This window comes from Sciurus carolinensis, chromosome 11 (genome assembly GCF_902686445.1).
Source record: "Sciurus carolinensis chromosome 11, mSciCar1.2, whole genome shotgun sequence".
In the NCBI taxonomy this organism is placed as follows: domain Eukaryota; kingdom Metazoa; phylum Chordata; class Mammalia; order Rodentia; family Sciuridae; genus Sciurus; species Sciurus carolinensis.
Genome location: NC_062223.1, coordinates 95,321,181 through 95,334,863, shown reverse-complemented (window position 1 = coordinate 95,334,863; position 13,683 = coordinate 95,321,181). Strand labels below are relative to the sequence as shown.

The following is a 13,683-nucleotide window of genomic DNA, read 5'->3' as shown; positions in this document are numbered from 1 at the left end:
GCGTCCCCCCCTTATTCTGCTCATTCTAAACATTCACTCTCTTGAACATGATGTGCCATCCTTCCATCCAGGCCTTCTTACATGTTAATCCTTCACCAAGAAATGCGTCCCACCTCCTCAACTGGCACACTCTTCACATGCCAGCTTCAAGACTACTTCCTCCAGAAAACTCCCTGACCACTTGCCCTCTCCCGACCTTCTCCCAAACAGACTGTGTTCTGATCTCCCATTGCACCCTGCACGTCCCTTAAGATGGCCTCACTCTAGATGTTTGCTCTGTATCTTCCTCATGGACCATGAATTCGATGTAGGAAGGGACCTTGTCTGTCTTCCACATTGTTTCACCTACAAAAGTGTAGCACAATGCCTAGCACATGGTAGGTATGCAATAAATACATATACATCTTCTGCCCCAGACTGTATACTTTGCAAAACGTAGAGAATTTTTCTCCTAGTTTTATTTTCCATGAGTCTAGTACTGGTGACCTACACACCCAGGAACTATACTCTACAGGTTCCCAGCTTTCCTCCCCTGCAGAGTGGGGTGGTAGTGATGCACCTACCATACTGTATTAATGCAATGATCATGTGAATTAGTATCTGTAAAGCACTGTATTGGACACAAATTAAGTGCTATATAGTCACTTTATCATTATCTTATGAGGATGTTTCATGGAATGCTGGGCAAAAGCCAATTAAATGGGTCAAGTATGTTGTAAGGATCCCATCATATATGGTTTATAAAAACCTTAGCAAAATTCTGGGTTCATAGCAGGTGCTTAATAGCTGATGATTATTGTGGTGAATCACAGTATGGCTAAATGGTACACACATTATTCCACAAGATCAGGAGCACTAACATCTTAATTTCTATTTTCAAATTCCCTCCCACTTCACAAACTTGCCCCTTGGAATTGTGCTGATGGGTCCATTAATTGCCTTTCTGGGATCCTGAAGCCTTCCCAGTGTGTTTTTGGAAAATCCCAAAGAAAGACTTTCAGGTCCCAAGGTGGGGAAGAGGGTTTATACTGGTCAGGATGATAAATGTCTCAGAGATAAATTGTATCAAGGGGTGGTTCAGAAAATAAATATGACCCCACCATGGTCTTGGGGCAAAATGCAGAGGAATAGAAATGGAGTACAGGGAGCATATGTCCCTGAGATCCTACCTACAGAGGTGGTACAGATGTGCTACTAGGAGAACCTATCATTTCAATTCTCTGCTAAGTGTTTACCTATAGACCTTGTACTGTGAACATGTGGAACATGTGCCTTATCCTGTTTTGTCTTATTTTCTATAGGCAATAACCAGAGTGGCAAGGAAGGGGTCCAGTTATTTATTTTCATCCTTCCTTCCCCCCAGCACCCTCTATTTTTCCATATAATTTAGGGAAGGGCCCAAGAGACTGAAACTAGACCTTCCAGTAGTCCAGAGGGATGGGGGCTTCAAACAGAAGTTAAAATGAGTCCCAAGAAAATTATGAAGGCTCTATTAACAAAATACTTATGCATTTTTTCCCTCAGTTATGGCAGCTACTTAATGAAATAATAATTTTTAAAAGACCATTAGTATTTATTTCATTTTCCACTGTACCAGCATCAGTCCTTAGCATGTACTAGCATGACTAGTTTCTCAGAGAATGGGTGTTTGGATTAACAAATGAGTTAGTGAATAATGGAATGGATTTTAAATCCTCTGTCCCCCAGGTAGATCTTCAATAGTTATTTTTTGTTTTGTTTTCACTCATCCATAAGGTGGCACTGTTATACTCCAGGAATACAAAACCTCAAAACAAAGGCCAACAGGTAAGACAGGAAACAAATGTGTTAAGACTTGGAACAACAGTGTGTAGAGTTGTTTGTGTGCATCACAGTCACAGAGGGATTATGAGTTGTGGATATGGACTATGGTGGGGAAGGGTTAGGGGTAGGTGATAAGAAGAACTGGGGCACAAAAGAACATAGTATGTTGCAGAGAATGAATTTTGCTTTTAAAAAGATCTACGTTCAATTACAACTCTACCAAATACCAGCTGGACAACTTCACTCCGCTCCCACGTTTCTTCATCTGTATATGAGATAGTAATAGCCAGGCAGTTAGTTGCGATGTGGAGGATATTTTGGGGGAGGAGGTCTGCAGTCTGTGCCTGACTTCTTCCTTGTTTCACTCCATGCCAGGATACCCTGGGGAGCTGGGCCACAGAACACTTGGAAGAGGGCAATAGAGGACCAATACTCAGGAGCCTGCTTGTGGCTGGAGCATTGCTGATTCTCTGGCACATAGCACTGGCTGACATCATTTACAAAGAAGGGTCAATCACGGAGACATTCTGGGAACATGACCCAGTAGAGAGATCTGTTCTTCCGATCCTAACTCAGGGACCTCTCCCAGCGCAGGCCTCCTACCCCTCCTTGGCTTCCTCCACCTGGATCAGCTCAGACAATGGCTTATCCTCTCTTACCCTTCCCTGCACTTCTCAATCTACAGCAGCCCAGCCTCTCACCTGGAATCCATACACCTTCTCTGCCTCCTTGGGCCCCTTTTGTCTTCCCAGTCCCATTATTAGCTGTGGGATCCACCACCTCCCCCTGAGCCTTTTCATCGGCGTGCGCATCTGCTCATGGGTCACAGTAGACCTGTCACCACTTGGGAAGGTGTACGGAGCCTGCTGGGGAATGCCCTCAGGACAACCTCGGGCTCCCTTCCAGGGCTGGAGGCAGGCAGCTTCCCTAAACTGTGCTCCTAGGTTAAAGCTTCTGTCTGACCGAAAAGACCGGGCCGTTTTAGGGTTCCACCAGTAATAAACGCCTATAGAGCATGCGCATTCCCACCGAAGAGACTTGGCGGCTTCGCCCGTGGTACCTTTCCCCTCCTGCGTCCAAGTGCTGCTTTTCGAACTCCCAGTTTTTGTTAGGGGCATAATCCCATTCTACCTCTTCAGCAGCGATGTAAAAGGTTCTTATCATCCCGTACGGTTGCTCAGAAGGCTCCCTGTTGCCACAGCTGTTGATCTCATATATCTGACCCATGCCTCTGTTGAAGTGATGCAAGGTGGAACAAAACACCTTGAAAATACCTGAAAGAGAAAGGGTTTGGCATTGCACACAGTGCTTGGTTCTGTTATTATTGGTCTACTCTCAGCAAATTTATGTATATTATTCCAAAATCAGTAATCAGTAAGACGGAACCCAGGGGTGCTTCATCACTGAGCCACGACCTCAGTCCTTTTTAAATTTAAAATTTATAATTATTATTTTCATAATTTTAAACAGGGTCTCGCTAAGTTGCTTAGGGCCTCACTAAATTGCTGAGGCTGGTTTTGAACTCGTGATCCTCCTGCCTCAGCCTACCAAGCCACTGGGATTACAGGTGTGCACCACCTGGCAATAAGGTAGACTTTTAAAGTATCAGTCCTAAAGTACTTTAACACCAGACCCAAGGGGAATAAACTGTTTTGATGGTATTTATTTATGGAGGAAAAATACCATCTGAAATTAATTTTAATGTAAAAATAAAACCTACAATTTTACCAAGAAATGACTTCTCTAAATCCTCCCTATTACACAAGCCTTCTAGAAGTCAGTCATTCCTGGAAAATCACTGACAGGCATGACTATCTTAGCCCAACCCAGTTTATAAAGAACTAATTTCCATAAAATGAATATCCCAGACAAAGCTCAAATTAGGCCACATTTCTGAAGTCATGAATTTTGCCCTAAAGGATTTCACAAATTATAAAGCACGATAAAATTGTAAGGTATTATTATTGTTAAAGCCAAATGTATTACTTCATTAAGACCTTGAGCAAAGGAGGTTCTCAGGTCCAATGTAGGGTTTACATTATGATGCATAAAAGGAAGAAAAAAGAAATCAACTAGATTTCTCTATTTAAAATAAATAATCATGGGGCTGCGGTCATAGCTCAGTGGTAGAGTACTTGCTTAGATGTGTGAGGCACTGGGTTCAATTCTCAGTGATGCATAAAAATAAAATAAAATAAAGGTCCATTGACAACTAAAAATATATATATTAAAAAATAAAATACATAAAATCAACAATTATGTCTGACTGGAAGGTAATTTAAAATTACTGAAATTAATAATTCTCAAAGAAATTATTGGATCAATAGATCTTCCCTTTCTTTAACTGACTGCTCTTAGTGGTGAGTGATTAGAGTACCTATACTTAACCATCTTTAATACACAGAGAGAGCTTCAATCTTGCTATACATGTAACTCCAAATATTGCTATATTATTATCCCTTCTAGATGAGCAACAATAGTTGTTTCAAAGGGTACTCAAGCGCCCCCATTAGACAGGACCCTCATAGGTAAGGGCCTTTGCAAAAACACAGAGAAGACACCTCTGAAGGCAAACTTGGAATGACCTCCCTCTGCATGTGCTTTTCCCTAGCAGCCCATGAGGTATGTGTTCATCATGATTCTTCTGTAGTCAAGGGATTATCTTTTCTAAGAACAAAAAGAAATTATTTCAGCAGCCTACTGTCTGCTCTATCCATTTTTTGAGCACTCTTCTCAGTTTATAGATGAGAAACAGGAATTAGTGAAATGACTGAGCTTTTAGGGAGTTACAGATTTATGTTCAATATCAAACTAAACCAGAAAACATTGTTATGAAGCTTTTTAGAAGCCTGTGGGGCATATGAGTAATGATCAAAGCACTGGAACAAATACCCTAATCTCTAAAATTATTCCAGTTGGCTCCATCTTTGAGTGCTTATTTCCATGGATTAAAATGATTTGGTTGTTCCCAGTACCCTCCCCTCCTTGATGTTGACAAGTGTGTTTCAACAAAACCACATTGTGTTTAAGGCATCCCTTGGTTTAGGTGACTCACAAGTGATCACCTATAGTAATGTAGAGAAGTTGAATACTACAGGAAATCTACAAGTTTACAAGGCAAAGAAGATAGTGTTTCTAGTCTCTGGCACTCCTTGGGCAAAAGTTTTGAAACCCAAACCTCAAGTTATTAATTGATGACACAGAGGCATCTAAACTGCAGTTCCAGTGTGAGTAAAGAAATGGGAGGTCCATTAAGAAATGAGATGATCAGCAAGTACTCATCTTGGGTAGCATATTGGTCTCTTGTTAAGACTGATGAAAAAGTTGGGTTGGAAAAAGCATATCAAAGCACTTGTCGTCCTCACCTTTCATGTGGCAGCTAGTTTATGCTCCCATATGTTCCTCCACATTTTTAGTAAAAATGCTCCAATTATCTAATTAGCTTGGGATTTTAAGGAAAGATGTTCCATGCACTGGCATTTTACAGGGACTTCCTGGACTACAGACACAATGCAACTTTCCCTCTGGGGAAACCAAGAGTGCACAAATGAATAAAAATAGAGAGGTCCCCAAATAACTCATCCAAAGGCCACTAGGGAAGGAATACTAAGTTACAGTATGGATATATCCATAGCTTCAGAGACTGGAGTCATCCACTGGGCTTTCCAACCCTGGAGGTGCTTCTGAGCACCTAGAATGATGTTCATGCTTCATGAAAGCAAAAAAATATCCTTTCTGAGGAATGAATTTTCACAGATATGAATCAAGAGCATTCACTCGGGATTTGTGTGGCAAAGTTGTTTAGAAGGTACGCACTTCTTCTTTGTGGATGCCTTCTGCCCTTTACATTATGTGTTTGGATTAAAATAGCCAGTATTCTCTTGAATAAAAACTGTTTCTATACCTTTCAAAGTTCCTAAAGTCTACAGTTGCTTCTGAGGGAGGAATTGCTAAGGCTGAGTAGGAATCTGGTAACCTGAGATGGACCTGCCAGATTTACCTGCATGGTCTGGCTGCATGAATACCGTTGTGGCCACGTGGGGAAACAGAGTGAGGGAATCACGGTGAGTCCCTCGTAGGTGGATAGTGTTCCCTTGAAAGTAAACTCCATGCATGTCGGTATCAGTGCCCATTCCAATCAAATGCCAGGAAACTCTGTCCTTTTTGCACATGCTTAGGCCTGGCTGGTTGCCATACATATAGCCATTAACAGCTAAATGGAAGGAAGAGGATAGTCAGAGCTCACCATAATTATGTCCATATGCTGAAACCACACCACTTTAATGAACAATTATCAGGATATTTGGGGCAGGAGGTTTCAAGTTAGTGAAGTGTGCAGAAGACACACATTATCAGAGAATAAATACTACTAGGGAAGGAGCCATATGTGGAATCAATTTAAAATGGAGACCAAAATTAACCATAAGAAACAACAGTACACTGAAATTAAACAAAATTACTTTTCTTTCCTGTGTCTGCAGAACCAGTTGTGCTTGGTAATCATACTTTAAATCTGGAATTATTAGTAGAAATTTCAAGAAGGCCTAGGGCTTCTGAGCTCACATATTCTGGGGGGAAAAGCCCTTGATACTGCTTTTGCAATTATCCTCACAATGTTAAAGAGTATTAGTGTAAACCATAAACAAAGTTTAGTACTTGGATGGTTTGGTAGAGAATCTTTTCTTGATTTAGTACTCTGTTTAAAGCTTTTCTTCCAAGACATTCACTTGTTCAGCAAATACCTTTTGAATACAGCCTACATGATAGACGCAACTCAAAGCATTGTCCCATGTGAGGGACAATGTTAGCTTTGTTGCTTTCTTCCTCCTACTGCAGTCAAGCAAGACTAGAACTAGTCATTGGTTTGTAATTGATTATATTGAGATATATTATTTTCTTAAAGTTTGCTTTAAGAATGTCATATCCTGCATTTCAAAAATATGAAAATGAATTTTGTATTGTCAAACCATGTTGGAAGCTGAATTTGACATGGTCCATCAGTTTTTTTTTTTAATTTTCTATATAATAGAAATATCATTTCCCATTAGAAATTACTATGTTTCAGTTTGCTCTTTTATTACTAAGAAGTTCAGAAACAAATTTTTATATATAGCTGTAGCAAAAGTTTTCAGAGATGATCCTGAAAATACATTGCTCCATGCTTTCCACTGGCCAAGAGGGGACTCATCAGAACTGAGCACCAGGGACCCTGGAAGTCTGTGACCTGGTTGCTATGGGTCACTTGTAACCTTGGACTTTTGGGGATTCCTCAGCTGGGAGGGAGGCTGGCAGCTATTTCTAATTTATAATAATTTATAATATTTTCAAAGAATATGTTATAGCCTAGATGTTATGCTTGGTCTTAAAATGAACAAATCAGCATCTGTTATCTTATAGCACTTACTTTAGCACTTTGTCAGCTACACACTCTTGCAGGCACTGAGTTTGGACTGGCTCATTACTCTGCCACCTTAGGTAATATGCTCAAGACTAATAATCCTGTGTTAGTCACAACAAATTACCAGGTGGTTTACTATTATAATACTTGATATAAAGAGAGACAGTGAAAGAGAATTAAGTCATTTCTCCCAAATGAAGGTCTAGGATAGGAACTGCTATTCTTTTACAAATGAGCCCTTTCAGCAATCATTTATATTACTTGCTTAGGACACATTACTGTTTAAGATTACCTCCTATTATATCTTGGGTTATCAGACTGGATGTTATTGTGAGCACGAGGGAATTTTGTCAGCAATTTTCTTCATTTCTGATGTACTGTGATCTTTGCTAATTCAAATTCTGTATTTCTTGATCTAAAACTAATAAGGTATTTTAGAAGTGATAATTAAGTTTCAGAATACCTCCAAAAGATAACTTGCAAAGCTGAAGGTATAAAATAATTCACTTTGTGACTAAGAGCAATACTCAGGAAACCAAAATTCAGATAGTTAAAACATTCCAGACATTCACTTCAAATGCAATTAAACCTTTCATTTACAGGAGGGAAAACCATTCATCATACCATGCATTCGGTTGGATTTCACAAACTCTTTGTCTTCTTTGTCAACACTGAAGGGACGCCAAGTAAACTTCTGAATGTTTTCATCAAGATACCTGCTCAGATTCTCATCAAACACTGTGAACAGTAGATAAAATTCCTTGTCTATTCCTTTCTATTGAAAAGAAAGAAATGAATACATAAAAAGTTCAGCTTGCAGGAATTCATAGTACTGATTCACTTTCAAAGTTTACACAAAGTGGGGTAGGGCTGATCAACATTAGCCATGGATTCACCAGATCATTTTGTAAGTCAGGACCCTGGGCATGACTCTGATGAATTCACTTGACACCAAGAAAATGTGTCTGTTTCATTTTATCCTCCCCTCTCGATGCAAATTCCTGCAAGGAACTATGTCCCTGCTCAGAAGTCTTTCTGCACTGTGGTACCCCCATTGTCAGGCTTATTGTTGTAATTATTAAAATATGGTCTTATAGCGCCTGACCTTATTTTATGACATCTATTCACCACTAGGAGAATTTGTGACATTTACTGCAAAGAGATGCAAATACCTCTTTCCATTATCGTCTTTCCACCAGCCTAGAGAGACTGACATATAGTAGGTCCTTCTTTCTTTTTTTTCTTTCTTTAGTTTTGTTTTGTTTTGGTCCTGGGGATTGAACCCAGGGCTACATTCCCAGTCCTTTTTAGTTTTTATTTTGAGACAGGATCTTGCTAAGTTGCTGAAGTTGACCTCAAACTTGTGACCCTGCTGCCTCAGCCTCCCAAGTCACTGAGGTTATGTTTTTTAAGCTGTTTCATCACACCTGGCTATGTTTCTTAAGTATTCCTTGCATTGAACATAATTTTCTTTCTGACCAAATGAACTTCTCTCTCAACCAAATTCTAGAATGTTTCAGGTTACTTTCTCCCCCCATGAATCTTGTGTAAATGGTCTCACCATAAATGATATTTGACTTGGGCAACAACTTCCACAAACTATAAGGTACCTCTAGCAAACCTTGAAGTATCCTTGAATGTATACAACAAGGGAAAACATCAGAATTAACTTACAAATATTTTCTGGCACTTTATTTCATTGACTCAAGTATTTAACTTGTAGGAAGAAAGTTGATGTCCTGGAAAAAGGACAGTTATCTTCTCAAAGTCCTGCATTCTGCCAACCTTCACTACTTTCTCAATGTGTTTCCTGGTGTATCACTCAATGTCTCTTAGTTTCAGATTGTTCAGCTTTAAAATGTGAATAATCATTCTTGTTGAGGTACAATACAAAGACTCAATTTATACATGCAATAGACATTTCCAGGATCATTCATTCAGAGAAATTAAAATCTTAGATGGAGCAAGATACTTAGATACCTAGAAATTCCTTTGAGTCCAGAAGTAATTTCACACAATGCCCAATGTTATAGACATACTGTTTAAAAACATTGTCTTGCAATTTCTGAATGGTGATGTAATTGGTGAAGTAAATGGTGAAATGACTAGATTTTCCTCTTTTCATGAATGTGTTTAATAGCATATAGATGTAGCTTGAAGGGTTGTGCTTTACCCCACTATTCAGTGAGACCATCCAAGCCTCTGAGTTGGGATTCGCAGTAAGTTTTCCACAAACTTTTTGTTCTTTCAGTCACAGTGATTAACTTCTAGTTTCCAGCAGGGAATTACAGTGTTTTCAGTGTTGCCTGCACACTGGATGCTCAAAAGTTCACCAAGTGTGGTCAAGCGTGGGAAACCTTGTCCACAAAGAAGGATCTCAGCTGCATTCCAGATACATTTCTGAGGATTTCAAAATTGAAGCAAGACAGAGTGTGAGGCCCACCCAATTCCCACTACGACAGGCCTAAGTGTTAGCTTCCTGGGTGAGCACTGGTAACTCTGGAGATTTAGATTTTAAATTTACAAAAAAAAAATTAAAATAAAACCCTTATTATATAGACATAAATTTCAAGAGAATTGTCTTCACAACTGACTCTTCATCACTACTAATCTCTGTCTGTATCACTGATCTTTCCCACATATGACCCTGAGAACTTGGGGACATTTGATGGCCTACCTGTGTCCCATCAGCATTGAGAACCCCCTTTTTACAGACTAGCAAAGGCCCTACAAGGCCAGAGCTGGTGTCCTTGATTGGTTCAACTGCTGAGAAGTATAGATAGGTCAGGCAGGGGGGATCATCAACTGTTGGGCTTACGCTTTCAGGCACAGTCCACCTGTATGTGAAGGTTTCACCTGGCTTAACATGTGCCCCTGGTTTCAGAAATCCTGAGGATACAAATCAAACAGTTACTCAAAGCAACATCTAAGAACATTAATCTCCTCAGATTGGGTATCTATCCCTGAGCATTTCTCATTGGTGATGACTTATTTTGCAGGACGATTTTTTCTCTACCAGGAGAGACCACTGTCATCCTCTGCTATTTTATGAAACAGAAGCTTAAATTCAAGAATTATCATCTTTGTTGACTGTATTCTATTTTGTACTCAAATGCCAGGTTTAGCAAATACTAAAAGAGTGATAATAGGTTATTCAACAATTAAATGCAAATCCATAAAATATCATGCATGTCTATGTAAAATATAGTTGGTACTACAGAAGATACCCAAAAAAAGTCAAGCATGAGAACTATTTTCAAAAAGTTTGATATTTGGGAGATTTAACTAGGAAATAACCCAAATAACTACAAGACAGAGGAAGTAAGTAAATGTCCAAGGTTACTAAGTGGATAAATGGAATATCCAGGATTCACACTAAGGTCTGATTCTAAAACCTGTGATTTGATTCTCCCATTCTATTGCCAAAGAACACAGCAAATATCTTCTGCTAGACAAGACCACAGACTCATTTTTCCTCATGTCCTGTGCTGTTCAAACAGAGTCCAGTATGTTTGCTGAGTTAAAAAATGGAAAATAAAACCATTTTGGTCGTCTCTGGTGTTACTTCTGCACCCACACACAAAAAGTCATTCTGAACATTTTGATCAAGAAAGAGAGTACAGGCACAGGAGATACTTCTGAGGCAGGAGAAGGTGAGGATGGGTCTGGGGAGAGGAAATTCTCCCTCCATTCCTTCCTTCTTCATCTCCTCACCATCACCACAAAGTCTGCTCTCAATGGAACCTGGCCTCACACTCAAGCATGAGGAAATATCCCAGGCAGCCATGAAGTCGGGTGCAGCGATGGGGAAGCTATGGAGAAACCAGGAGGTTCCCAAGAGTAGCACCAGGAGTGGAAGGATAGTTCCTGCATACAAAGGAAAAGCCACTCCTTTGATGTGCAGGGAACCTGTGCTGCCTGCTCTGAGAGAGAGGGGTCATGTGTGATGGTCAGCATATTATGCTGATTTAAAATAAAGATTTGCTGGTAGATACAGAGCAAAGCCCATGTGTAAGATTTTGATGTTAACAAAACATTGGAAATCAGACTTTCCCCTCAGCTTTTGCTGGCAGAATCCTGTGCAATGGGTAGCAGGAACATTCTCCATTTCAGAGAAGTGGAAGTGATTGTGAAAGTAGCTCACTTGGAATATACTGCATTATTGAGGGGAAAAGAAAGAAATTAACATTTCCTAAGAATCTACTGTGGGTTATACCCTGTCCTGCTTTCTCTCCATTTCTTTCCAAAGACCTATGAGGTGAATTATTATCCACATTTGATAGATGAGAAGACTGCAGTTCCAAAATTTTCAATAATCGTCCACACTCTTAGGACTGGTAAGGGGCAGGACCAGGAACTGGACCGGGTCTGCCTAGTTGCTGGTTCTTTCCTCACTCATTCTGTTTATTTCCTAAGTGCTGGCTGAAACTTACCATCTACATTTGGGGCTGCATCAGATGCTTTATCGTAGAGCAATCCATGGGGCAAAATGCTGTAGACCTTGTCAGCTTTGTTAGCAAAGGTCACAAGCAAGGTATCACCCACCTCTGCTTTGATGACTGGGCCTGGGAAATATCAAGAGGAAGAAAGAGAAGAGGAGGAGAAGAAATAGAAAGAAGAAAATAGGAGCAGGAGGGTCATTCTGTGTGGGTGTATACTCCCAGCTGAAACATCTCCCACTTCAAAACATGAGGATGGTTTTACTGTACCAAGAATTCCAAGATGGTCATCCGTCCCAGAGGGCCTCTTTCTCTGAGTAAAAGTTGCATCAGCATATTCTGTATATTGCACCTTCCAATATTTTCCTCCTATTCTGTTTTCCCCTTGTGTGAAGTAGAGTGCAGAATTACTGTGGAAAGACACAGGAACCTTGATGAGGTTCTCAACACATCCACCAAAGGCCTTAATTATGGAGCTCATGTTGTTACCCAGTCCTCTCACCCACCCATCTCCCCAGAAAATAATGGCACAGGTTTCAACAAAATTCCTAGGAAGAGTTGACCAGCCTTAAAGTCTTAAGAAGCTACATGGTGCTCAAGCTCATTTCTCTCCTACACATTACACTTTCTTCCCCAGTGGTCCAGCAACCAAGGAAATCACAGGTAAACTCCTTACTTACCAATATTGGAGTCCCCCAAAATTGTGTCCCACAAACTAATAAAGAGCTAACTGGGTTCTTTGCAGAATAAGCATCCCTCTACCTCTTGCCGATGTCAATGTGAATACTCTCTGCATATTGTAAGCTCTTTGATATCTGGCATGATTAAGGAATGGGATGTCTAATTGATCAAATCATTTAATTAATGGAGAGTTATCTTAGAAACTACATACATAAAATAACACATTTTGAAGTTGTGCAATACAACAATATAACTTCTGATTAATACTACATTTCTACTATCTTATTTCCATCAATAATATCATTCTTGCAGTCATAAAAACTCCCTTCATAAAAGCTCTCTTATTTTTCTACCTCATCCCTTTATCTCATGCATCCTTATTTTGTAAAATTTTTATAGCCTTTCTTTTCAACACTCATTTTGCATCTCCTCTTTGCCTTTCTTCCAAGTTCCTACCCTCATCATCTTGGGTTTGGAACATGATATGAAGCTCCTAACTGCACACTCTATCTTACACTGGCTGGTTCATTTTTTCTCAGCATACAGACTTCTGCAACATTAATTTCCAAAATGGTAAATTTAAGTGTCATATATCTGCCCACAAATCTTCAAATACTGTTAATTGTCAATCAAATAATGTTCAAAAGTCTTAAAGGGGCTCTGCAATTTATATCCAGCTCATTACAATTCTCCCCCTATTGATCTAGGCAAATGCTCATTCCCCTATCCACTTGTTATTCTGATCTATTCACTCTCTCCTGTATAGTAGGGCTTTGCACTTACCCTTGCATCTAAAATTCCCTCCTCTTCACTATTCACATAAATAAATTCTGTCATTCTTGAAGATTCTGCTTAAATCCCACTTTCTCTGAAGTGTTCTCTGGCTGTCTTTGTTCTCTCTGAACACCCAGAGAACCTACTTACTCTTATTTGTAACTTGCAAAGTTACTTCTCTTGCCCTGTGCATATAGCTACTTCCTCTACATAAGGTGAGAATACTGTCTTAGACGTCTTTGCATCCCTCATGCCATCTAGTGCATTGAGCTTTCATATATTGTGTTAAATAGCAACTGAATATAATCTAATCTTTCATATTTTGGATTCTAGAAGGGTTCTAAAACACAATTTTAATGCTAATTTTCATTTTTCTGTTTGAAGAAATTCTTGCCAATAGAGAAGATTGATATTAAGAATTTTTCACAAATGGTTCCCATAAATTCTTTAGGCAAGGTTCAAGTGCTTCAGTTTGGTGGAAGAATATATGTACATACATATGAATGAATGAAATATGCAATCAAAAACATGGGGTGTTTTATCATTGATCATAAAGAAAATTTCTTAAACATTCCCTTGAATGGAAAA

At 39.5% G+C, this 13,683-nt stretch overlaps 1 protein-coding gene across 1 annotated transcript in view; it reads right to left on the bottom strand.

Annotated features, from left to right (window-relative positions):
* The window catches only part of Hephl1 (hephaestin like 1), a 70,831-nt gene that overhangs the window by 21,722 nt on the left and 35,426 nt on the right, over positions 1–13,683 (bottom strand). Inside the window, exons 7-12 of the mRNA XM_047517681.1 lie at positions 11,911–12,050; positions 11,635–11,766; positions 9,879–10,090; positions 7,826–7,976; positions 5,804–6,016; positions 2,864–3,077 (exon numbers count right to left, since the gene is read on the bottom strand). Coding sequence (XP_047373637.1) covers positions 2,864–3,077; positions 5,804–6,016; positions 7,826–7,976; positions 9,879–10,090; positions 11,635–11,766; positions 11,911–12,050 — 1,062 coding nt within the window. The remainder of the gene's footprint in view (positions 1–2,863; positions 3,078–5,803; positions 6,017–7,825; positions 7,977–9,878; positions 10,091–11,634; positions 11,767–11,910; positions 12,051–13,683) is intronic.